The 25,225-nt window shown below is 43.0% G+C and overlaps 2 protein-coding genes across 4 annotated transcripts in view; both read left to right on the top strand.

The window, feature by feature from the left end:
* The first annotated feature begins 973 nt into the window (after positions 1 to 973).
* On the top strand, positions 974 to 3,338 carry LOC139991989 (uncharacterized). The gene is made up of 3 exons (XM_072012431.1): positions 974 to 1,502; positions 1,616 to 2,997; positions 3,093 to 3,338. The coding sequence occupies exon 2, from the start codon at positions 1,616 to 1,618 to the stop codon at positions 2,933 to 2,935; it is 1,320 nt and encodes a 439-aa protein (XP_071868532.1). The 5' UTR covers positions 974 to 1,502; the 3' UTR covers positions 2,936 to 2,997; positions 3,093 to 3,338.
* A 2,690-nt stretch (positions 3,339 to 6,028) lies between these two features.
* The window catches only part of Calx (sodium/calcium exchanger 3), a 121,476-nt gene continuing 102,279 nt past the window's right edge, over positions 6,029 to 25,225 (top strand). For 2 of the 3 annotated variants that reach the window (XR_011801103.1, XM_072013217.1), the window contains exons 1-2: positions 6,030 to 9,515; positions 15,715 to 15,987. Coding sequence is in view for 1 of the 3 variants with exons in the window: in XM_072013217.1 (XP_071869318.1) it covers positions 8,176 to 9,515; positions 15,715 to 15,987 (1,613 nt within the window). In the remaining 2 variants the exon portion in view is untranslated. Of the gene's footprint in view, positions 9,516 to 15,714; positions 15,988 to 25,225 lie in introns of all 3 variants that reach the window. The other variant, XR_011801104.1, reaches the window with a different exon arrangement.

Here is a 25,225-nt window from a genome sequence, read left to right on the forward strand (position 1 = left end):
TATCCTTATTTTTTCCTTATTTTCAAATGCGCTAACATTTCATTCACGAACGCAATATACGTGTTTCTTCAAATTCGCTATTTCTGCAAGCTGTTCGGATTTTCGTTGATTATCTAACTTCCAATTTGCCTGAACATCATTACGAAAGAGCGCTTGGATTTCGACTATCACATCAGCCTCTTAACTCATTCGCTAGAAATATGTTCTCATCAGTATTTCGTTTCACTGCTCACTGAAGAGTAGTTGCAGTTATCATTAGATTACAGTCGTTACAGTATTGCATTATAAAATCTGCAACGATGCATTCCAAAACGATACACCGTCGTCACTCAGATGTCTTACGGCGTTAGATATCTTCGTAACCCGAGCAAGGAAGGAGTTTTTGCGAGACGATGCATGCGCGATCGCAGCAACGTGTTCGAAAAAGTAACGAACGAACAGCACTCATCGCCCTGCGACTTTCTAATCGACTTCCGAAATGTAGCAGTTTATCTTTTGCATCTTTTGGACGCTGTTCCCCAGTGATCTCGTCAATAGAAAATTTTCCACTTCTTTATCTTTCCTTTCTTTTTCAAACTGAACGATTCGAATCGGTTCGAGATTCTTGCCCATACTGTTTCATGGAAGATCAAGTCGAAGATCAGAGGATGAGACGCGAGAAACTCGCGAAGCGAATGTTAATTGTATCAAATGCTCTTTTTCTTCTTCTTTTTACATTTCCATCTACATTCCACGAATAGACTGCTAAAGTTCACGTAGAAGTGACATCTAGCAAACATATAGTAAATACGCAAAATGTATCAGAAGTATATATTGTACGGGAGAAATTATCTAATCAATTGAAATTTTAATGTAATTCCGTTAGTATATTTTACAGTAGCTTTCGTCTTAGATGTCACTGCAATAAAATCGGTTCTATCTTCTAAACTCCTATCGCCTCTAACCGCCTATCGCACAACAGTGGCACACACTTACACATATGTATTTCGATCGCCGATATTGCAGCAATAGTTTTACTCATAACAACAAATTAGTCACATGCTAGTCGTTATAGTCTATAAGAAGCAAGGATTGAACAAGCTACGATAAACAAATGATCTAATTTCCAGACAAATACTGTATATGTAATAAATATGCAAGGTAGAAAATACGTTTCTAAAACATACTTCTGTCCCATTTATTTGATATTTAATTCTTTCTTATAAAAATTTGTTTAAACTTCCGCGATCTACGTAACGAATAATAAAGGGAGAAGAGGAAGCGCCACGTGGCGATCTGCGCGTAGAACAGGGTCCTCTGGAAGCTCGGTTACAGTCCTGCAGTCCCTACAGTGTTGAATTGCATGATTATCGCTTCTTTATAAAGCAGCGAATTAAAATGTTGAGAACAGAAGGTGCTAAGTTGCTGATACGCATTGAAGTAGAGAATAGAACGTTGTTCGTTGCAGCAGTCGGTTGTTTAGAAGATCGTTTCTTTTTTCCTCGGCTGTCGCTTCTTAAAAGGTAAGCTCATCTTCCGAATAATAGAAAAAAAAGTAGAAAATCGATCGCCAACCTCCTCTTTCAATTGACTTTTGAAAGCCAGCGAATCCTCTACCTCGTATTAACGTTTGCAGATGTTGTTCGTGCAGTGGAGGATCTTACTTCCGGTTTTCTTCAGCTCGCAAGTAGCATTTGCAATATTTGCGGGTGCAAAGGAAGATATGTTGCTCTGCAAACATCACGCGAAAGTCTGCATTCCTAGAACCATTCTGAACTTTAACAATACAGGCCTGACAAGAATCGGAGACGTTTTCGCTAATACCTCGGACATAAGGGAGTTGTATCTCGACAACAACGAAATCGCGGACATTTCTGATAAAGCGTTCAACCTGATGGAAGGACTAGAAATTTTGAGCATCTCCGGCAACAAAATATCTCTCGAAGAATTGCCGTGGCTCCATTACCACGCAACATTGCGAATTCTGACTATAAACAATAACAGGTGGAAAAACAAGTACAGCGGTGAATACCATATCTCAAACACATTTGGATATTTACCGAATCTGGAAATCTTGTCGTTAAGAGGTGACAGTATTTCTCAATTCGAAGTTCCCCTTCTCAAGTTCACGCCTAGACTAAGGAAATTGGACTTGTCGGAAAATTACATTGGATCGTTCAATTTCCTCGATAATATACCGGAAACCATGGAGATCCTTCTGTTGGAAAAGAACAATTGCCCGTGCCAGGTTCGAAATCTTCCAGCTAACATCAGAATTCTGTTTCTGAACGAGAACAGAATAACAGAATTGTGCAGTGTAGATTGCTCGCACTCGTTCTCGCTGTCGCTAAAAGGGATTGAGTGGTTGAATATTTTGAACGTGTCCGGCAACAATATCAACAGCATAAAGAGCGACACATTCAAGGACACAATACATGTGCAAACGATAGATCTATCCCATAACTACATAGGATCGGTATCGGAACACGTTTTCCGGGGACTGTCTAATCTGAAGAAACTTTGCATGAGTCATAATTTGCTGCAGGTTGTGCCGAATATGGACTCGTTGAATAGCTTAAGATGCTTGGATTTAAGCAACAATTACATCGAGGAAGTGACGAATTTGAACAAGTTGCAGTTCATCGAGACGCTAGAATGGTTGGATTTATCGAATAACCGCATCAAAGTACTTCCCATGATGCTAATTTACCATAAAAAATCCTTTGAGTGGAATCTGTTGCTGAAAAATAACAGTATCGTGAACATCGATGATCTTTTTACGGATAAGTGTTTGGAAATACAGCTTATATTGCATCTTCAGGACAATCCTTTCTCGTTCTTCAAGTTCAACATGTTAACGGTACACACGAGAGAACTTGTGCTGCCTAGCGTGGAGAGCAACACAATATTGACCGAGAGTTCAGAAGAATTCTCAATAGATTCTGACGAAAACTAACGATCTCGATGCCGATATATCTTCCCATCTACGTTTCGTATACTGTACCAGATGATCTCGAGGTAAGTCTCGTATCGATCACACGCTCCCTCTTCGTTGTATTATTTCGTTCAGCTGCCTATGCGCGTCTCTGAAACGTTGCTCCTTTGGTTTTTAGGATTTCACGTGCGAGTTTCTACGTGGTTTTCAACGGGGCCACTACTCTTCACACGACTGAAATTCGAGAATCGAGCAACAAGGAGAAATGTAGAAGAAGAAGGTTCGTCGACATATTTACATTTTTCATTTTTGTTACCATTCCCGTTATGCTTCGAACATTAACGTTATTGTTGTTTCATTGCAAATACAACGTCTTTGTATTTTGTAAACGATTGATATGAAATAAATATTCGCAGTACGTTAATCACGTTTGCGTATGTATCTTACTTGTTTCGAGTTACCAAAATTTGTATACGTACATATAGCAATCGAGAAATGTATGGAAATATCGTAGAAGCAAAGCGTAAGATCGTACAGTTGGACAAATTGTCGAAAAGATGAACGAGGGATCGGCTTGTAAGGTTTCCCGATATCGTAGAATTTTCAAACGTTTCTTCGAATTGCAATGATACGTCTTTTTCGCAATTTTATCGAAAAAAAAAAAAAAGAAAAATGAAAACGTTAAAACAAAGTTCGATTGTAAGATTCAAACAGCGAACATGGCATGTTGCGTTGAAGCTTGCGATTAAAAGGAAAAGGATGATTTCGAAGATGAACATTCTTTTACGCAGAGATCAAATCGGAAACATAGTTTGCATTATATATCGCGCACATTTTCGATCACTTCATATAACTTTTTATTCTTACAAAAATCAAGAAATAGTAGATGTTAGGTATCATTCTGCACTTAATCAATATTGTTATGTATTATGTCTATTCTGTACTTCGTCCGTGTCTCTCTATTTGCTCAATTGTTTATTAGTAATTGTTTATTCTGTTCTTGGTCAATGGTTTTAGTTTCGATCTTTTTCATCGGAAATTATCGATTCGGTGAAGATGCGTTGAACAGTTTTCGTTGCATCCTTCCAGATGGCGACGATAGTCACGGACTATCTTATAGTCACTACAGTTAAGTATAAAAATACAGTACAACGCTAGAATACAAATCCTCAATTTTCTCGTATGTTGTATGTTTCTGCTAGATTTCACGTATGATAGATATTTCACATTGAAACGATCGAGCTACTTAACGAAAATTTGATCCTCAACCTGAGGTTGTTACGAGAACGAGCAAGGTCATCGGTAGCGTATGCAACGATTGCGATTAAGAATATCTATGATAAGCTGCTATGATATCAACTTTGTTAGAATGATCCAGAGATTCTTTTTGTCTTCTGAGAGGTATTTAAGCGACCGTCCTTGAGTTAGAGTAGCCTGTTACTCTTGGATTTGATCGAAGGATTCTTCTAACGAGCTTGTCATCAAATTCCTATCGAACTTTAAGATCGTTGGAGCGGTTCGTTTTGCTGAAATTGATCCTTTTTCAACCGATAACGATAACCGATAGGATGGTCTTGACGATGCTCGAGGATCTCGATCGGTGCAACAAGAGATTCGAGGACTTGTTCCACGAACGTACAACAACTTTGTTTAGTTTCATTCGGAAGGAAACGACTGCCAAGCGAATATTTCATCGCAAGTTACTCGAAATTCCTGGACCAAATCACTCGGTCTTGTACAACTTTTATTATCAAAGGTAGTTTTACTCTCGTCAAATTGCCAATGCAGCTTCGCCTTCGTTGTTCGTCTTTTCACAGACGCACAAAATATTCTCCCAAGGATATTCCTGTGTCCGGGCTTGTTCTATTAACGTACACTGATTTTCTTTCGTCTTAATCCATTAAAGGCTAACATCGAGTCGGCCCATCTTATTTGCAATTTTCTCGATCAGTTCGCGTTAACGAATTCTGTTTTCCTTATCTGTAGATATATGAAATTTGCTATCGTCGTAGAATCTCGTAAAAAGCTTTCTTTTTTTTTATGTATCTTTTATAAATGTCTCGAATAATTTAATACAATTAATTACATTTTTGAAAAATTGAATTTTATTGAACACGTGCCGATTTCGGCACATCCACCGACGATCGCTAGAATCGACCACTGTTCTGCGTGTGTACGCGTGTTATTGACCGTGCGTGAGTAAATCTGTTGGATGGTTTCTTCCGAGTTTTCTGGCCAACTCTCTGAGTAGCAGCTTGCAATTAATAGGTTTTAAAAGATTTTCTATTCCGTATGAAGCATCGACATGGTTTCTAATTCACTGGAAAATAAGAGCACAAATACTTCTTCTAACCATTGTGTACGATGTACTCGGTATCATCATCGTGTTCATGAAATTTCAAAATGTTTCAAATATATAGAACAAGCAATATATATAGAATTTATATAGTACATGGTAAATGTCCAAATATCTTCGTGAGCCAATGTATAACATTATGATAAATCATCGATCGCTCCTTAATGGGATAATAAAGTCTTGGCAAACAGCGCTATCCTGAAATTCTGACGCCTCCACCTTCGTCTTGTGTAAATTACGAACGATCGTAAGAAGCGACGAAGAATGTTTCCCTCGTGGACGCAGCAAGATCTCAATTGTATCGATACAAGTTCATCGTTGTTCAGGGAAGCTCGAAGGGAGGAAAGAAGAAAGAATCGAGCGATATAAGCGTCTGTGATGTTTCGTCGCTGTATTTATCACGCGCCCTTCCTGCTCCACCCGTAGATCTTCAGCATCGTTGCCGAGTGCCTTTTATCAGTTGTAGCGAGATACATTAGAACGAGTGCGGAGCGTGTCGAGGTTTCACGAGCTAAAAGAAGGGCCAGCAAAAACGAAAGGAATGTTTTTCTACTTAAGAATCGTTCGTTCGATGGACCGTTAAAAGGAGGCGATTCTTTTTCCTCGTACATTGTCGAATGGCAAGGGAAAACGAAACGAGAAACTGGACGAAGTTTGTCTTTAAAAACATCGCTGGATAGCTGCGAATTACCATCGACCACGAATGTCCAATCTAGAGTCTAGAATCTAGAAGCGTGAAATCACATGAAACCATTGCTATCAAATATTTAGTCACCTGGTGCAATTCCGTCAAAAGATCGATATTCTTATGATACTTTGAAAGTTACAATAGAAAAATACTTTTCCACCGTTGATATTCCACCGCTTCTTGTTACAACTGAAATCAAACGTTCTGCTAGATTTAAGAATATAAACCTGCAAAATATACTTGCAAAGTTTCCATGTTGTATCGCTCGAAGATAAACAAACGAATGCGTAAACAGCTGCTGTCTGATAACAACGATCCTTCGATCGCTGGAGCGCGGAGAGAGGAAAGCTGTGCTTACGGAACTCGGACGATCTCGTCGAGGAAACCTTGACACTGGCTCGTCTATCTCATCTATAGGTATTGGAATTTCTAGATCCGCGTTCCTTACCGCTACGAGGGTCACGTAAGATCGAGCGGACAAGCGGAATTCGATTCATCGATCGGTTTCGAAGAACGATGTTGTGAGAGATCAATGGATCACGGGCGGGTGAAACTATCTGGAAAGCATCGTCTTTTGGCTTTTCTTTTGCCTCGCGAATTTTAGGTTGCAAAGCGCAACGCGGGCTATTCAAACGAACGACAAAGGAGCTGCCGATGATAAAGCCGCGTGTTTGATTCAGCCGCTGTTTCGATTCGGACTCGAGGAGCAACGAGGGAGGAAAATATGCGACGAGAGGAAAGAGAAAGACAAAGGAAGAAAGAGATTAGTATCGCGTGGAAGAAGGAAGTGTTACGCGACGCAAGAGCGCGTTCCATCCAGTTAGATCTGGCCTAGGTTGACCAAGCCACCTAGAGAAGCGAGATGTCGGGGTGGGAGGCGTCCCTACTGATCAGGGGTGTCAGTTGGGGTGGAGGAAGAGGGTGGTCGAATAGGTGGAAACGCATGCGCTCCCTTTAGCCGGTATGCTGGCAGGGATGCTTCGCCACGAGCGAGACAGAGAAGCGTCTGTGACAAGGAGAACGACTGCCAGTGACGGAGAAAGACAGCTACAGAGCGTGTGCGAGGGAAAGAGATATCGCGAATGGGGAAAGAAGAGAAGGAAAAAGGGGAAAGACAAGGATCTAAAAAGTAAAAGGGAGTTCGCGATCGTGGAAGCGCGACGCGAGACCGATAAAGATAAACGGAGTGCGTCGTGTTTGCGTTGGAGAAAGAAAAATCGAATGAAAGGGATGAAAAAAAGAGAGAAAGAGAGAGAGAGAGAGGGAGAGAGGGCTAGAGTGACACGCAGCGATGGCTAGAACAGGAGGGAGGAAGCGAGGTCCGCCACGTCTAGGCAGCTCGAGAGACTCTACTCCCACCCAGCTCTCCTCTTCCTTGCTCGCTTTCTCTCTCTCCTCTTTCAGTGTTCGTTCGAACACGGCCCGGTACGGTTCTGTCGCCCCGTGCTCGAAGGATCCTCTTCGTGATGGGAGCTCGCTGCCGCGGTGGTATCGGCAGGTTCCCTCGGTAGCCGATTCTCCGACCCACCGATGTCGCACGGCTCGTCAGGGTGACACGCGCGGTTCCTAGACAGGTAGTTCTCGTTTGCGGTCGGATAATCGGCACGTATACGCGCGTACACTCGCACACGCTGTATACACACACACACAACACATACACACATGTACATGTACATACATACACGGAAAATCGGAAGATAAACGTCCGTGGTTTCTGTCACGGGGAACGTGGTTCGAGAGGAGTAAGAAACACGAAAACGGAGAAAGAGGGTGAAGTGCGTGTGGAGGAGAGTGCGAGATCCAAAGAGGGAGGTACCTAAGTGCACGCAAAGGCGGAAAGAGAGCCGCGAACAAGAGAACCTCCGAAAATATCGTTTCGATGGGGAAACGGTGGTGAGAACTCCGCTAGGGGGAAGACGCGGGTTTGCACGAGTGTCGACAGTTGGCTTCCACTCGAAATCGCAAGGATAGACAGAGGGGCTATTCACCGTTATCATACGGCACGAGAGCGATCGGTTCGCTCTACGATCGGAATCAAAGTCGTTTGTCATTGTCGAAAGCTGTTGACCCTCTGGGAGCGAAGCTCGAGACAGCTCTAGCCGTTTGTGTCACGGCGGTCAGAGGTCGGCGATTCGATCTTGAATCAAATCGGGGTTGGTCGAGGCGCTTCCGTCGTACGGGAGAGAAGGAAAAGCATAAGAGATAGTCGGAAGAAAGATGTCGGGAAATTATTCGGTCCGGTGCGAGCCCGGTCTAGTGGTGCCGTTATGGGGACCGCTGGAGAACCTCTACCTCTCCGACGTGATCTTCCGCGGATTTGTCTACTTTCTTCTGCTGTTGTACCTGTTCATCGGCGTGTCGATAATCAGCGATCGTTTCATGGCGGCGATCGAGGTGATCACATCGAAGGAAAAGGAACTGGTGGTTCGCCGCCAGGGTAAGGAGCCGCAGATCGTGGTGGTGCGGGTGTGGAACGAGACCGTGGCGAATTTGACGTTGATGGCGCTGGGTAGCAGCGCGCCGGAGATCCTCTTGTCGATCATCGAGATCTGGGCGAAAAACTTCCAGGCTGGAGAATTAGGGCCGGGCACGATCGTCGGCTCGGCTGCTTACAATCTCTTCGTCATTATCTCGCTGTGCGTGTTCGTGATACCAAACGGCGAGACCAGGAAAATCAAGCACCTGAGAGTGTTCTTCGTGACCGCCACGTGGAGCATCTTCGCTTACGTTTGGCTGTACGTGATCCTGGCGGTTTCCAGCCCTGGCGTGCTCGAAGTTTGGGAAGGTATCCTTACCTTTTCATTCTTCCCAGCCACGGTTCTTACGGCCTACGTGGCCGATCGACGTCTGCTCATCTACAAGTATCTACACAAAGGCTACCGGATGAACAAGAGAGGAGTGATCGTGCAGGCCGAGGCCGGTGATTCGGACGGTGGGGTGGAGCTCGAGATTAAACCTCAGCAGGACAACTTCCACAACATGACGGACGCCGACACGCCCGAAGCAAAGGAGTTCGAGCAGACAAGAAGGGATTACATCAACACTCTGAGAGAACTAAGAAGGAAACATCCCACTTTGCCGCTGGAACAATTGGAAGTGATGGCACACGAAGAGGTGCTCGGAAAGGGACCGAAGAGCAGAGCGTTCTACAGGGTACAGGCAACTAGGAAGATGGTTGGCGCAGGAAATCTGAGCAAGAAGATCAGCGAAAGGGCGCAGAGCGACCTGAGCGAGGTCAAGGCCGAGCTGCAAAGGCAAGAGGCGGAGAGTATCGACATCGAGAACGTGAACGCCATGAGAATCTTCTTCGAACCTGGCCACTACACCGTGATGGAAAACGTCGGTACCTTCGAGGTGGGAGTGACCAGAGTCGGCGGTGACCTAACCAAACCGTGCACCGTCGATTACTGCACCGAAGATGGCTCGGCCGAGGCAGGTTCCGATTACATCAGCGCCAAGGGCACTCTGACCTTCGATCCGGGCGAGACCAGGAAGACCATCAAGCTCTCCGTCATCGACGACGAGCTGTTCGAAGAGGACGAGCATTTCTACATCAGGTACAGCTGTCTTCTTCTTTTTTCCCGCCCATTTCATCACTCGAACACTATATTCACCATTGTTTCGACGAGTGTACGCGAACCGCCACTCGCTTTAACGTCACTCCGTTTTTGTTTTCGTTGAAATTTAGCAAGGATTTCCTTCGTTCGTACTCCGATCAGAACTTTGCGATTCCAGGCATCTGTTTGGCAAATGCTAATATCGCCTCGGTAATAACGGGCGAAGTTTCGCCAACTTAGCAGACACGGGCCTTTACTCGCCTCCGCGGACGTTCTCGACGATAAGGCAATGTAAACTGTCAGAAATTTTAACGAGTTTAGATATCCTATCGATCCTCGCTCCGATGAATATTCTTCGAAAAACACACGACTTTCTCTTCGGGTCGTTTCTTCGTCGTTCACCGCTGCGAATCTTCAACGACTATCGCGGGTAAAAGTTTCTCCTACGAGTCTTCTTTAAATTACAAGATTAATAACAAGCGGAGTTAAAAAGTACAAAACCATAATATTCGAAGGATATTCGCATGTACTGAAGTTTCACCTATGAAAGATTCCACAGCCTGTGATACTTATTTAGTAGATAAGATCGAAACAAACACGGCATCAAGTAGCAACCGCGACGAAGCAGTTTCGTGTTCGCGGTACCTGAGAATTTCATCTGTCTCGTCTGCGATTCGCGGAACAACGCGAGAGGAAAAGCGAGAGGGACAACTTCCATCCCGGAAATGTCGGTCGAACGAGCGGCAAAGATATTCAGAGGAGAAGATCAAGGACGCGTAGAGATCGGACTGCGGAAGTACACGTACCTCTAGCTTTATTGCCACGGTCAATGACGACGCGGAAACTCGAACGAGTGTCCCTGTGGCACACGCTAGCTGTCTATTAAAGCTAGAGACGAATCAGTGACTCGAAATCGCATTAAGCTTTCCAGAGATAATCGGTCGGATGAAAGGTGGCAGGGCGGCAAGTCGTTGGTGTGCGAAAGGTTCGCAACCGATTGACCGATCACGTGTCCGTCCTCTCGGATCCGCTTGAACTTGCACAGCATTACAACTGTAGTGAGATATAGGACATGGCGTGAAAAATCATGAACGGTGATTCGCAGAATCACGATCACGGTCGTAATCTAACTTCGGTCACGACGCGGTGATCCTTTCATTTTGAGTGAATTGGCTGACTGTGTCTGATCGTTGGCTGATCGTAATTCTGTATTTTTTTGCTATAAAATAATTCGACAAGGTTCGCGTGAAAGTATCTCCATGTAAATTTATTTTATTCAATAACGAAACTAGAAAATAATTCAATGTTCTTCTCTTTATGTTTGTCGTCATAACGATATCAGTCTGTCGAAGAGTAAGATATATTTCCCTTCGATTTCAAAATCCTAGTATTCGTTTGATATTGTTAATATACAATGTAAAGAACACTTATGGTCTCTGTCAATTAGACGCGATCGCGAGAAATCACGGATCGCTGTAGAAAGTATAATTGTGATTGGGAACAAACGTGATCGAATTACTCGTGATTCATAAGTAGCAGTTTACGTCATCTCTATTAAAGTAGGATTGTTCGTGTCATTTACAGCGGTTCACGAAAGTATTTGAACACTTGCAGGAGCTTCTTACGAACACGTCATATGCGTTGCATGAAATATTTTGAAATTTCGAGAGCACTTCGATGAAACACCTAATATCATATTGGTTAAATTTGGAACGAATTTGAACATGTATATGAAAGCTACGGAGTGATATTTGTTGGAAGCTGCAAAATGATTTCCTACGAATTAGATCTGTTCTCCTATAGACAAATTCCCATAAAATCCGCAGTTTACTTATCACGTTTGTCCGTATTAATCCGTTGACTGTCACGTGAATTTTATTTACCTCGCTAGATCGAGATATACTAAACCATAATGTTTAATTTTTGCAAAATAATATAGCGTACTTTATCCGACAATGTCATCGTTGATAATTATTTACTCGATGAAATGAATTTCATTATTTTAATCGTAACAAAAGATTTAGTAGCATCGATCAATCATCGTGGCGATCAACGCGTTAACGTCAAAAAGTAAAACACGAAGGAAATTTCAAGGGTAGGAATGATAGTCGATTAGGGCGGGGCAAGGACGAACGCAATGTCGCAAGAAGGTAAAACTTTTGGTTGGTCGACCAACGTACAACGATGAATTGCCTGCAACCGCTGAATGTGCTCATCCGGGAAGCGGAGAAACGAGGAATCAAAGGAACAATGGGACAGCGCGTTTTTGTCAAACATGTCGGACCTTGAAAAATCGTTCAGCTACGCGACGTGGAAAAACGAACGAGAGAAATATTACAAAATGTTTCATTGTTTCCGTGAAATGTATACATCGAACTCTGGAAAACGTTTTCCTTTTTCGCCGCTGTTACACCGTGATGAAACTGGACCGAGGTCGAGGTACAATATCCAGCCAGGATGGAGATAAATAAAAGGAACTTGGATGTACATTGTTGCAAGGATCATCAGGGAGTAACGAGCGACGAGATTGCTCGGTTGTTCCTTTTGTTTCTATGACTCGGGGATTAGAGGATTAGACCGATTTCGTCCTTTCCACAAGACGATCCAGACGAAAGTCTTAGAGAACTCGTTTGCTTTTTATACGACGACGTTGTTACGAAGGCCGCGTGAATCGATCGCAGACAGGATCAAGTTCCAGACACGTACGATTCTAACTCGTTGCTATTTTATTTATGAATGCAGACATATCGAATTTTATCGAGCAAGGTGTCACGACAATTTGACAAACTTATCTACGCTAACGTCCAGGCTGGATATCGTTCCTTCCGCACGTTTGCGAAGAAAACACGCTGACTTTCTGTTTGGACGCGAGTCAACTTGAGATTATTAAAGCTGGTATTAAGCTTTTCCATATACACTATGTCTATTACACCTAACGTCAGACGTCGCGTCTCTTGCCAATTGTTCGACTGTTCGAACGATCATAAGGAAAAATTACAACACGTTTCTAAACATTCGATTGTGACTGTTCCACGAGAAATGTAGTCGACGAGATTCGATCAGCGTTCGCGGAAGAGCAACCAGGACACCCCATTTGTCCCGTGAAAAACAGGAAGCGGATTCCATACCAGACGTACACTCGAGGGCGTCTGTCGGTCGACGATCTAGTCGCGATAGCGAATTGATAATCGCCGGCAGCGCATCTTTCAATTAACTTCGGTCCGGATGGCGCGCGCTATTACATTACCGCTTAAACTCCGCGCACAAAGGGACCGGTTGTCTGCTCGCGGTTTCATCGACGCCAACACCGACGCCAACGCACGTCCGTACGTCAATTAGCGTCGATTCGTCGATTAATCGTCGCGACGAACAACCTTTGACAGATCATAAATGAACGCGCACGAGAGTTCTCGAGGTCGGCCGCTATTTTGGAGAACTCGTGGGACGTGAACGCCGTCGACGAAAAAATTCCATTTACTCTCGGGGGTCGCGGTCGCTCGCAGAATCTTCGAGTTCGTTACGAGGCACTCGTGTTCTTCTCGCGGATACTCGGCTTTTTATCCAACGAAGAGACGAGAACCGCGCGAAAATGGCAACTGGAATACGGCAGCGATGCACCGCAGTACTCGGCACAAGTACCAGCTAGTTGGATTAAGAGCGACAAAAATGTCTCTCTCTCTCGAAACTACCTCCATCGCGCGGTCTTAAAAGTAGGACGCACGAATTCTTGGAATTTTGTCGATTAGTCGTGCGATAGTTAAGAGTCCAACATCTAGCGGAAACCACGATGTTCTAGATTCGAATGACCGTGTAGGTGTCTACGATGACGCGTACTAACAGCAGGTTACTTTATGAGCGAAAAGAAATATTCAAAAATAAAATAGGTAAAAGTGAAAAAAAACCTATGTTGTCTAAAAATATAGTTGACCAGGTTTGTAGAAGCCAAAGATATAGCTATCAAGACACGATATCGTCAGGTTTTTAATATTTTTTAATGTTCACGAACGATATTTCTACAATTACGAAATGGCAAATACAATTACAGAGAGATACGTGTTTAGCCTGAAAATCAAATAGAAGAGAAATATTGGGAATTTAAAAATTGCATTTATAACAAAATTGCGTATGACAGAAAATGTACAACGTAACTCATCGTTCATCAATGTAAAACGTAAAATGTAACTTCTACAATTTTTATTTGATGATGATGTTGGTAGCAACGTCCTGATTAAAACTCATAAGTGTGCTCGTTGCATGGTGGATCGCTCGAACGTCCCGCTCGAACGTTCTCATGCAGTCGAGACTCGTTCTATCTTCGATAGTCAAACGTTTAGATGGTAACGCTATGAGAGCGTTCTTGCTCGTATTCCGAGGTAATCGCGTTCGAGATTGTCAACTGGATGGGAATTGTTTCCGGCTAAAGTACGCTTCGAAGATTCCGTCAATTCCGTCGACGCTCGCCTCGCGTTGAGAGTTGAGAAATGGAAGCGAAACGATCTTTCCTAAGTTTTCTAACCGGTCTTTGGAGAATCGCTTTAGCGGAATTGCTGGTAGGTCAGCCATTAGTTCGCGGAATTAGAATCGCTACACTTCCGTTTATACAGCCTTATATCTATCCTATATCTATCCCTCTGTAAGTTTCATAGCGAATAATAATCGTTTATGGCTCTAACGAACCTTAATAAGGTTGTCTGTAAGTGCCCCTGTACTTGCTTCACGGCAGTCCGGAATTCCGTCACAGTTTAAGGAAAATATTTCTGGAATGGTTGCTCGAGACACTCGAACCATCCCTCGTTTTGTATTTCTCGTTCTTAGAAGGCTTTTAGAACTTCTTACTTCCGTCGTGCGCCAACGAAGTTCAACATCTACCGCGCGTTTAGCGTCGCTATCAAGGAAACCCGATAACATCGAGGGTCGAAATCGGCGTAGATCGGGCCAGCGCAAACGGGCACAAACACGACGATTTTCAAGGAATCCTGCCAGTCCTAACGATTTTCTTAACTTCGCGATAATCTTGGTCGATCTGGCGACACGCGCGAGCTTTCTCGCCAGAGAAACGGCGGTCACAGCGGGAAAATTTATTTTCTCGGCGTTCGTGTTGCCGTTGAACAAGATGGACAGGCCTCGATAACGAGCGAAACGTTGCACGGTGTTGCTTCTATTTCGCTGCGGCGATCGTTAGAACGAAGGCCCTGATCGGGGACAGAGAGAGAGAGAGAGAGAGAGAGAGAAAGAGAGAGTAATTACGGACAGAGAATTTCGAGTCTATGGCGAATTCATACGTTCAGATACCAGTTCAGGACTAGTTCTCGATTACATGTTCATGCCACAGGCCACGGGGAAAGGAGGGGAAACGAGGCTGCACGAGCGCTAGAATTCCTCCCCTGTTGCCGATGAAGCGAAGAAACGCGGTACATTAAGCTCCAGCGGAACTCGTGCAGCCGGGTTCCAAGTTATTTCGAGTCTCGCTTATCTGACCGACTCCATCCGAAGTTTGCTCTCGGAAGAAAAGCAATTAGCTTAGATGGGCCGGTTTGATCGGCGGAAACGTTCCATTGCGAACTATGTTACGACGCGATGCATCGCGATGACGAATGTCTATGGCGGAACAATCGGTCCGAAACAGTTCTGAAACCCAGTCCGGCGTTCAATGATTTAGTAAATACGATAGGAATATTTTACCACGCTATTACCATCTACAACTATTTGAATACTTGGTGCAATTTGATCACGAATTTCACGTCTTCATCGCATTTTCAAAGTTGCGATGGAAGAACGTGTTTATTCCTCGGTCCAGTAAGTGGGCTCAAATATTCTGTTAAAATTAATATCGCTATAATTGCACATTCCTTTCTAGAAACTTTACACGAACACGGCTATTGTAGAAACAAAAATCTCATCCTTTCAACGTCCCAACATCGGACGGATACATTTAACGTGGCTTAACTTTGCAAGACTAACTATCATGCACTTTCAACCTATCTTTTATCCATGTTGGTATCAATTCCTATTAATCGTTGGTTTCACTGATTTGATCTTTATACCGAAAGATCAAACGACAAGATTAAATGCGTTTCATTTCAAGTATATGTTAGTATCCGTGGAAATTAGTCGAGATACACACGAACATGGAAACTTTGAACGTCTCCAGATTCCTCACGATACTAAGACGCTAACAACGACGACGATGATGTTACAGATTGAGCAACGCGTCGCAGCCTGCCATGCTGGTGTCACCTAGCTTGGCGACCGTGATGATCCTCGACGACGATCACAGCGGCGTGTTCGGCTTCCCCGAAAGAGACATCGAGCTGGTGGAAAGCGTTGGACAGTTTCCTTTGCGAGTGGTGAGATACAGCGGTGCCAGGGGTCGTGTGACCATCCCCTATCGCACCATCGAAGGAACGGCCAAGCCTACCAAGCAATACATGCACACGGAGGGCTCGCTCACCTTCGAGGACAATCAGACCGAGTAAGTGTTGCACATAAGCGTCTCCATAAAATTTCAAGGTTTATGATCGCGCCAGTAGTTAAATAGCAACAAGAGTTTGCCTCAGGTTGATTAGTTAACCTATATTTAGATACTCGAGCGTATTACGGTCCGATTAAGTGATTAGATTACAAGAACTAGTATCCGTATGTAACTGAATTCGGAGAAGTTGGTTGAAACGCGATGCAAACGACTGGCGAGCTAACTCAACCGCATCCTTCGAGTCGGTTTTGCAATCGTATTCTTTCATCGTTAATAGTCGAGTTTATTAGCCACGAGTTCATTAGCGAGGAAAGTACGAGAGAATTTCTGTTGGCTGTGCGAAATTTATCGTTTACATCGTACGTTTGGCATCTTTTTGCGAACGTAGAACGGAGAAATTAGAGCGCGCCTGTGACGTAAAAAATTCCAGAGACACAGCTGTATTTATAGATAATTGATCAGGTAAGATAGAGCTGAAACTCGAAGCGTGTAGCACGCGCCTAACTGGGGGATAGGACGTGGCTGAAAGTTAGGGGTGGATTTCGAACGCAACGAAATCCATGGACGCGAGGCAGATTTATCGACGACCTTAATTGGTTTCTCGCTGAGTAGCTCCGTAAAGAGCTTTGCATTAGGTAATTCGCTGGGGGCGATCGCCAATCATCAGTTATCAAGCCGCGTTTTTATTCGCCGAACGGCGTTTCGAAGCGACGAGGCGCGGGGATCGACAGGGAAGCGTGGAAATTTATTCTTGACCTTAATCGAATTTTCAACGGTCACCGTCCAACATCGTGCATTTCTGATCGTAGTGAATATCTGATCGAGGCACCCTTGTAATTACGCGATTCTTTATGACCAGCCGTCTAAAAATCGGAGGACCTGATGCTTATCTGTTACGAGTGGCGCTTATTATTGCCACGTAGGCAACAAGACGGCGTACAAGATGTCGAGGTTCGACGTGGCACGAGCGAATCGTTTCTCCTTTCGTAACATGTCACGACACGAGCTTTTAACAATCCAGGAGTCACGCTTGGGGAACGATATTGCGATATTAAAGATCTAAGAGGGGTCACCTAGCGATGTAGCCAGGACATAAAGCACCGTACACAGCGGTGTTAGAAAAATTCAGCCGCTTCACAGTTGTCAAGCGTGGCATACCTTTCAAAGAGACAGCAAGGGAAAGTTGCAAGTTGACGTCTCACTCGCGGAGCAAATGTCATGGATTACGTATTTTCGTGCGTCCGAAAAGGGAAACTTTAGTTTCGCGCAGATTTTATTACGATCTTAAATCAGTTTGATAATACGAACATATTGAAACTTGCAGAGACGTTGTTACAGACGGTAGAACGATACTAATATGTGTGTGTTTTCGCTCGTATCGTTTCTTCGATAGCGTTACTTTTTCACCGGACTGTGAATTAACTGTGAAGGAAACAAAGTTACAATTCGCGTTCCAAAGAGGATCGATGATGAAGAGGAAGCTACAGCGAGTTGGTACAATCGAGAAACGTCATCGGAGAACACTGGCTCGAACATTATGCATCCTGTTATGGGCTGCGATTAATGGAATTTAAAGCTGGTTGACTGGCTCGATCGAATAAATTAAATGGTAGCTGCTCGATGGGTTGAGGTAAACGCGGGGCAACGATGCATAATTCGAAGGAGCGGCTGTTTCGTCGCGTGTAAATCAACGATCAGTCGTTATCGTATCTGGTTCGACGATTATCAATCGTCCAGTGAATAATTAGAGCATGGAGAGTAGCTCCTTTGCAAGCGCGCACGCGAGCCATTTTCGAGATTCATCACGCAAACTTCGTATTCGAAGGGGAGATCTCCTGGAAAATATTCCATCAACGTTGGAAGAAAGAGGCTCCGCTTTCCAGCCATTTGAACAAACTGACAAAAAGCAACTCGCAATCGATGAAAATCTTGAATTGCCTTCTGATCGCTAGAGATCTGTCATTCGGTTTAGCTTCTGTCGGCAACAGTTCAGGGTGGAAGTTGCTTATCCCGAAGAAATTGTAATGTAAGTGAAAGGGCGAAGATCAACATTTCGCTGGATGTCGTTTAAACGCTGCGCGAAGCAATCTGAGAAGCTTATTTGTTTTTTAAATTCGAAATGTCAACCAGACGTAGCGAGTTGCTTCTGGTTAATTTGCCAGTCAACGGCTGCTACTTCCCTTGGGCGTTGTTCATGAACGCTTGCTAATTCGTGGTCATTCTCAAGTTTCTTTAAAACTTGCGAGTATTGTACCGAAAGCGTTGACAAGTCAACTTTTCCCAAGTTGTGTCGCAGCTACATTTTACTTAGCCACAGTTCCTAACACATTCCGCCGTAATAGAGCGGTATCCTGGTTGCAAAGTAACGTTAATTCTCACGATTTGCCGTGCACGTAAAATGAAATCGACGGATCACCGGTGAATGACACAAAGAACGTGGAAGTGTGAAGACGAGTCCCATAGTGGTGCGCGAAGAAACCAAGGATGGGAAGAGTCGATAAAGAATGCGCTCTGGGATGAAAAACACGGGGGACGAGGACAAATTTAGCAGAAAACTGTGGTTCGATAACGAGCTAACAGTCGAAAGCTACATCGGATCCGTTGCTTTTATCGATGAAACACGTTTGTTGGCTGTGAACACGGTCGAACGTCGCGTACACTCCTTGTGCGGCGAGTCTGATCTATGGTGGTCTCGTTCTACTTGAGCGTATCCTCGGTTCTTTTAATTGCTATTCTAGGAAACTTCTTCCTAAGCTCTTTATCAAACGATTCTAAATTTATTTCGAGCAACTGCTTTCGAAACTGTAGGGTAAGATAGGGATTTTGAAAGAGTAGAATATGTAATCTGTCAGATTCAATTACGAACAATTTTTAAACGATCCATTAGGCTGTCCATAAAAGTGTCTTACGTTTTATATGGAAATAACATTATTTTGTAGAATTATGATGCATTTTGTAGCAATATTAGGGTGTCCGAAAAGTTTCTTTCGTTTCATAAGATGATAACAGATGAACAAGAATTTGTTTTGTATTATTTTATTGAATTAGGAATTCTATTTTTACGTTCATGCATAATTCAATAAACTAATATAAAACAAAAAACATTGTGTGTCTATTATTTCCTTATAAAACGGAAAAAAGTTTTCGGACAACCTAATACAATCGAAGGGGGACTATTTAATTTTATTAATTAGCGTCACGTCGTTCTACGCAAGAATATATATCGTGTGCGTTGACTATCGCAGTTTTCTACAAAAATGTGACTTTTGTATTCGTCAAAAGGAAACAGGTCTCTTTTACTAATGTTAATTGTCACGTCCAGCGACCCGCGCGATTCGTAGCGCGAGAGTAAAATTGATTTCTTTCAAATCAAAGTAATTTAAAGTGTTTATTTGAAATCATGCTTACAGTATTTGAAGTGAAAGGTAGTTAAAGCCGCTAAAAGCTATAACTTATCTAACCATGTTTTTATATTTACCTAATTATGTTTCTACAACGATATTAAGACAATTTAAACAAACAAAGTTGGCAGTTGAACAAACGTTGAGGATCTTCCCGAACATTTTCAAAAGAAAGACTCCGACGTTTTCTCATCTCCGACGGATATAAATGTAGCGACTCAGAGAAGTCAGTATGAGAATAATTACCGTTCGTCTATCGAGTAATAATAATTATTATCGTTCGTTCGTCTATCGAATATTATTGATTAATTACCGTTCTTCAATTAAATAGTTTTGTCTATCGAAGAATCATCATTTTCTCAACCGAAGAATTTTATATCCGTCAGTTTGTCAGTCAATTGACAATATCGAAATCGAGTAAGATTTAAATAAATCATTACATATCGTTAATTTAATTTCGAACAACTTTACTCCTCTCCCGTGCCAGTATTTCCGCACATAGCAGAAAGTTAGTCGAAAGTGGAGCTTATTGCCAGTTGCATTAAACGTCAGTTAACGCTACCTTCTCGTGGGCAAGTAAATAGAACGTAACATTAATATTTTCTCTTCTACTTGTCTTGATCCAGTAGCGTGTGCATATTATTTTATTTTATCTTATCGATAATCTTGTACGTAGAAAAATGCGTCAGATTCCATTGGATCATAAAATTTATCGAAAAATTCGAATTCCTGAAGCTCTTTCGCGTTTGATCGTTCGGTTTTTTCGATTGCCAGTCGGTTTAACGAACGTCCTTTTTGAATAGAAAACGAGGGAGAAATTAGAGGGAGAAATGACGAAAAAATCGGGACCAGTAGGCAACGATAAAAAGGGATCGCTTTCGTGGAATCGCTGTCGTGTCCCTTTCACGCGCGATCTCGTCTTTTTACGAGCTCATTAATCCTGCTTTCCATGCGCTCTTTCAATCGTTCCTTTTCTACGAATTTCTTTCTCTTCGACACGAGCAAGCAAAGTCACGAAAGAACAACCGTGAAGCCCACCCGTTCACAGGCGAACTACACTCGTCTCCAACTACGTCCAACGTCGCTTATCTTGCCGGAAGCACTTGCCTCTTTTCCGTCGGAGAAACGAATCTTTTCCTATTCGCGACGAAAATGACGCACTTGTCACGCGAATGGTTAGGCTTCGAGAAGAAACTGCTAATGTATAGCGTATTATCGTTTCGTCGCAAGTCTATAATTATGTAGAAACATACTGCTACCCGATACGATATTTTCACTGAGAAAATTTCTACGCAAGATAAGAAACACAGGCGTAAGAACGTAATATACAGTTTCGGTGACGAATGAGTAAGTATTGGGTTGGCAACTAAGTGATTGCGGATTTTGTCAATACCATTTACTGACAAAATCCGCAATCACTTAGTTGCCAACCCAATAGTTGGAATAAACTGGTTTCCCCCTTCTACTAAGTCGTAGAAGATACGTGGCACAACTCGTATGACTTTTTCTTCGTCTCCGAATTAAACTAAAAATAGGCAACGAGGAGCGTGCGTATTTCTTAAATTGGATCGAAGAAGAAGAACAAGCTTTCTCATTTGGCGAGAACCAGATGGTCCCGGGGCGTCTCATCCGTTGAAAATTGCCGAAGGAAGAGGCGCGTCTCTACGATTCGGATCCTATGGAACACAGTTTGCGGAGAGAGGCGAACGCAGGCGAAAGCCCGATTTACAAAATATCCGGGAAATTTCAGGGTTTCGAATAAATTGCGGGGGACAGGGGGCGCAGCACGGAAACGCTGCGAGCGACGCTAGGATTCGTTTTATTTCCGGGCGCCACGTTTTCTAAAGCTTTCCCCCCGCAGTTTTTCGGCCAAAGAAGCGGCGACGGCGGTGAAACGCGAAACTCGTCGCGGCGATGTGCTCGTCCCGCGAGATAGAATTTTCTCTCTTTCGTCTCTTCTGTTCCAGACAAACGGCTTTCGTTTCTCTAGTTTTCTCGCCGGAAAGCGAAGAACCATGGTGAAAAGCCGAGGAACAGAGTTCCTGCAAAGCAAGTACCATCGAATAGAGAGTTCCTCTTCCCGACAGATGATATCTCGATAGACGTTTATATCGCTTTCCCTTTCCGGCTCTCCTTTGCGACGTTGTTTCCGTTGCAACTCGAATATTGCCACTATTTTTCGAAGTCTGTTTCGAATCGAATGGACTTCCACGCAGACGTATGTATGCTTGTTCGATGTCGATACCCGAATATTATTTGGAATAGCGAAATCGATCCTGGCAGAGGGAGGGGCACGCATTTGAACGGCTGTGATAACGAACAATGATAAGACCGACAAAGTGGAAAGCAGAGGGACGCGATGGGTACGAGAGAATATCGAGAGACGTCGAACGAATAAAAAAAGCACGAGCTAGTAAGTGGGCCAATATGGGGGCGGGAAGCCCGTAAAATGCGGCGTGTTACACCCCTGCGTACCCTTCATTCCCCGGCAACCCCGTTAACTTCTCAAGTGCTAAACACCCTCGTATCTCGGACACTCCCTCTTCTTTCTTCCAGCCTTTCCTCGTAAAAACGCAAACAAGTCTGCTCGCCCTAGCTAGCCCCATCTAAAAATCGTGTAACATTTAATCGACGGATGAAGAAACGTTTTGTTTCTACCGGATAATAAATTGATATCTCCGACTATAATCCTCGTTAATACGTACACCGACTACAAAAAGTAATTGCGCGTAGACTTATTCGTCGATCAAGCGTTTCTTTACCAGATTCGATGTTTCATGTTCGTAGTATCAGATTCTTACGAAGAAATTTAACCCTTTGCACTCCGAATTTTATTTCAATTTCGTTACCAGCAGCTGCCAACAATTTTTAAGTGTTTTATTTGAAATTTACTTTAACTGAAAAATAAGACAATTTAAATAAATAAAGAAAGAAACAAATTCACTTAAATACCAGCTTTATACACTGTTGCTGTATTTTGTAATTTTTAAGTGTATGATATATCTTGAAACAATTTCCAGGATGCAATCCTGGTTTTCTATCGCACGTTTCACAAAAAAGGATGGGACTCGACAAAGGAGCTCCCGAGATAAAAACTGATGTCACACTCGACATACGGGTACAAAGGGTTAACATACTTTCGTCTGATCAGTTATACTTTGTGACGAATACAATGGCGTGTCGACGCTTCTCGCAGCTGCTGTGCGTAGGAACGACGAGCAAGTTTTTAACGACGCGGTTATCGCGTTACAGCAGCTGCTCTAAAACTTGTAATCCATTTAATCGCCGTTCGACTTTTAGACGTCGCTGACAAAGGAAGCTGACGAACCTAACCCCGACCTAACACCGCCAGACGACTGTTGGAATATTTAAGAAAGAATTGCGCGCACGAGAAAGGCGAGAATTCCGCGAGGTCGTGTAAATTTTGCGCGCGCAGGGAAGAGGAGAAACGCTCGCACGGCGAGTTTCAAGAGTCGTCGGTTTACGGAGTCGCATGGCGGAACGCGTTGTTCTTCGCGCGATAAATCACCGTGGAACGTGTTTTAAGTCGACGTCGCAGCTGCCCGTGACGAATTCCAATTTCCCAGCGTGACATCTTCGCTAGATTTGACTTGCCGGAACTCTGGAATTCGCAATTATGCGGGAACGTGAGCGGTATGAATTACCGTGGACGAATGAGAACCGATCAAAAATTCTGTACTGTCCTTGGTCATTGAATTAGGATCATGCAGCAGACCAACGCGCGTATGACCTAATCGGAGCGTAATTTTTCCAAATCGTCGTAATCATAAATTTAATCGAATCAATTTGTACGCGATTGCATGCGCAAACGAATTAGTTTAATTATTCTTGTTACTTGTAGAATTAAAATATTATAGAATTAATATAGTTCTTGAAACTGAGCTGATACAGTAGTTGCAGTTTCGTTTAGAATAATGTTTGCGTTAAACAATCGACGTTCTTTGCAGTATTTATGTTAGTTTCTCCGAATTTAAATTCATAGAAGAAAATCACGCAAGTTATTGCAATTATTCATGACAGTCGATGAACGTGCGTTCCATTATTTTTACTATGTATCTTCTTAACATTCAATTCTATGTTTTCTTATTAAGAAAAAAGGAAAAATTAATTAACGATTAGTACGGATTAACAAAAGATTAATAGACGATATTGTTCCATCGAATTCGAGCTTCGAATTCGTATTTCATATGTACGCACCGACTTAAAGCTAACAAAAGCTGCAGAATATTGAAACTTTCGAATCCTAATCCAATGACATGTATAAATTATACGTTTCTGTCTCGTCGCCGGAACAAAAGAAAAAACGTTTTCTTTTTCCTTTTCTGCCTGTCGAGGCCGACCTAAGAGAATTCAACTCGTCACAAGTTCCTTTGTTATTCATGCTCGCTTTATCGAGCTTTCGTTCGCGTTTCGAAATATATCGCGCGGCGGACTCGCCTATCGAAACGTCATAGAAATCCTGAAACTCCCATCGATGTATTTACGTGTAATACGCGGAACTTTGTGACACACGCGAGGATAGTTTCAAAGCTGGTCCTAACGATGTCGACGCTCATTAAAAGTCCCGCGAACTGGAACATTTAGTCGATGGAACGTCAATGGCGCGGAAACTTGACCGAAAAGTGAAAAGTCCTCGATGGCGAACTCTTTCGCGAGCAGAGTTGGCGAGCAGTGTATGTCTTTCAACTCGTTCGACTCGACTTAAAGTCGGAACTCATTACGCGCTCCCCACATAGGTAATTCGTGCAATTTACATGCGGTGCGAGCTACCGCCAGCGAACCAGCTCGACTCGAGTATCTCGACAGTTGCCTTCTAACGTTTTCGCAATGGAGACGTGTTTCCGAGAGACATCTCAGACAGGTGTGAAGGTTCTTTCTTTTTCCGAGCGTGCAGTACTCGAGGATGCATATTCCTAAAGAACATGGTTTGTTCTTCTTTAAGCGACATATTAGGTCGACGAACAAGTTCGTGACGCCATGCGTTTAGACATTGTAAATACTTTTTAACGGGGAACACTCGTTAGCCGTATTTTAAATACGAAGAACGCGGATAAAAGGTAGAAAATAAATAAGATAAAAAAATAATAATTGATAAGGATAAGGATAACCGAGAAAATATTACAAGTAACAACTGTTGGCGATGGCTCGCTACTAGATATCATCATTACAGAGTCATGAAAAATTTCGTTGTGAAGCTTCTTGACTGACACATTCGGTTAAAAGGAATAAATTTGCCGTAGAACGCTTAACAAATATTTGATATCAAGAAATTAATATTTAAAAATATTTAAATTGGAAAGAACAGGTGTATAGTTTTTACGATGAAAAGACACGAGCGGCTCATATATCTCGCTGCTATCCTTTTAAGAATCTACGTTGGACACGATTTTTTACACGCTTCATGATGTGTTTTACGAACGCGGAGTGTTGAGCGATCGAAATGATTAATTTCACGCGCTCCAAGTTAACCTGGTGAAAACACTCGAGAGGAGTGTGATTTATACAAATTGAAAAATTATTAACGATATGTCTATTCATTTTTAACGCTTCTTATGTGAGTATAATAGAGAAGATTCAGCGGTAACACCATCGTTGATGGGATTATTTTTCGAATCATGATTGAACGAGCGCTGTTCTTCAAACTTTCAATGAAACGATGCGATCGATGGATCTTAAAGCTGATACACGCGCGATCTTAATGCACGATTTCTCAATTACATATCGCGGCAATTTCTATAAAACGTGACTCCATTTCCCCGTACTCCTTTCCACTTGGCAACTTTTATAATTTCATTATTTTTTTACATAATACCGTA

This window comes from Bombus fervidus, chromosome 11 (assembly GCF_041682495.2).
Source record: "Bombus fervidus isolate BK054 chromosome 11, iyBomFerv1, whole genome shotgun sequence".
Taxonomy (NCBI): Eukaryota; Metazoa; Arthropoda; class Insecta; order Hymenoptera; family Apidae; genus Bombus; species Bombus fervidus.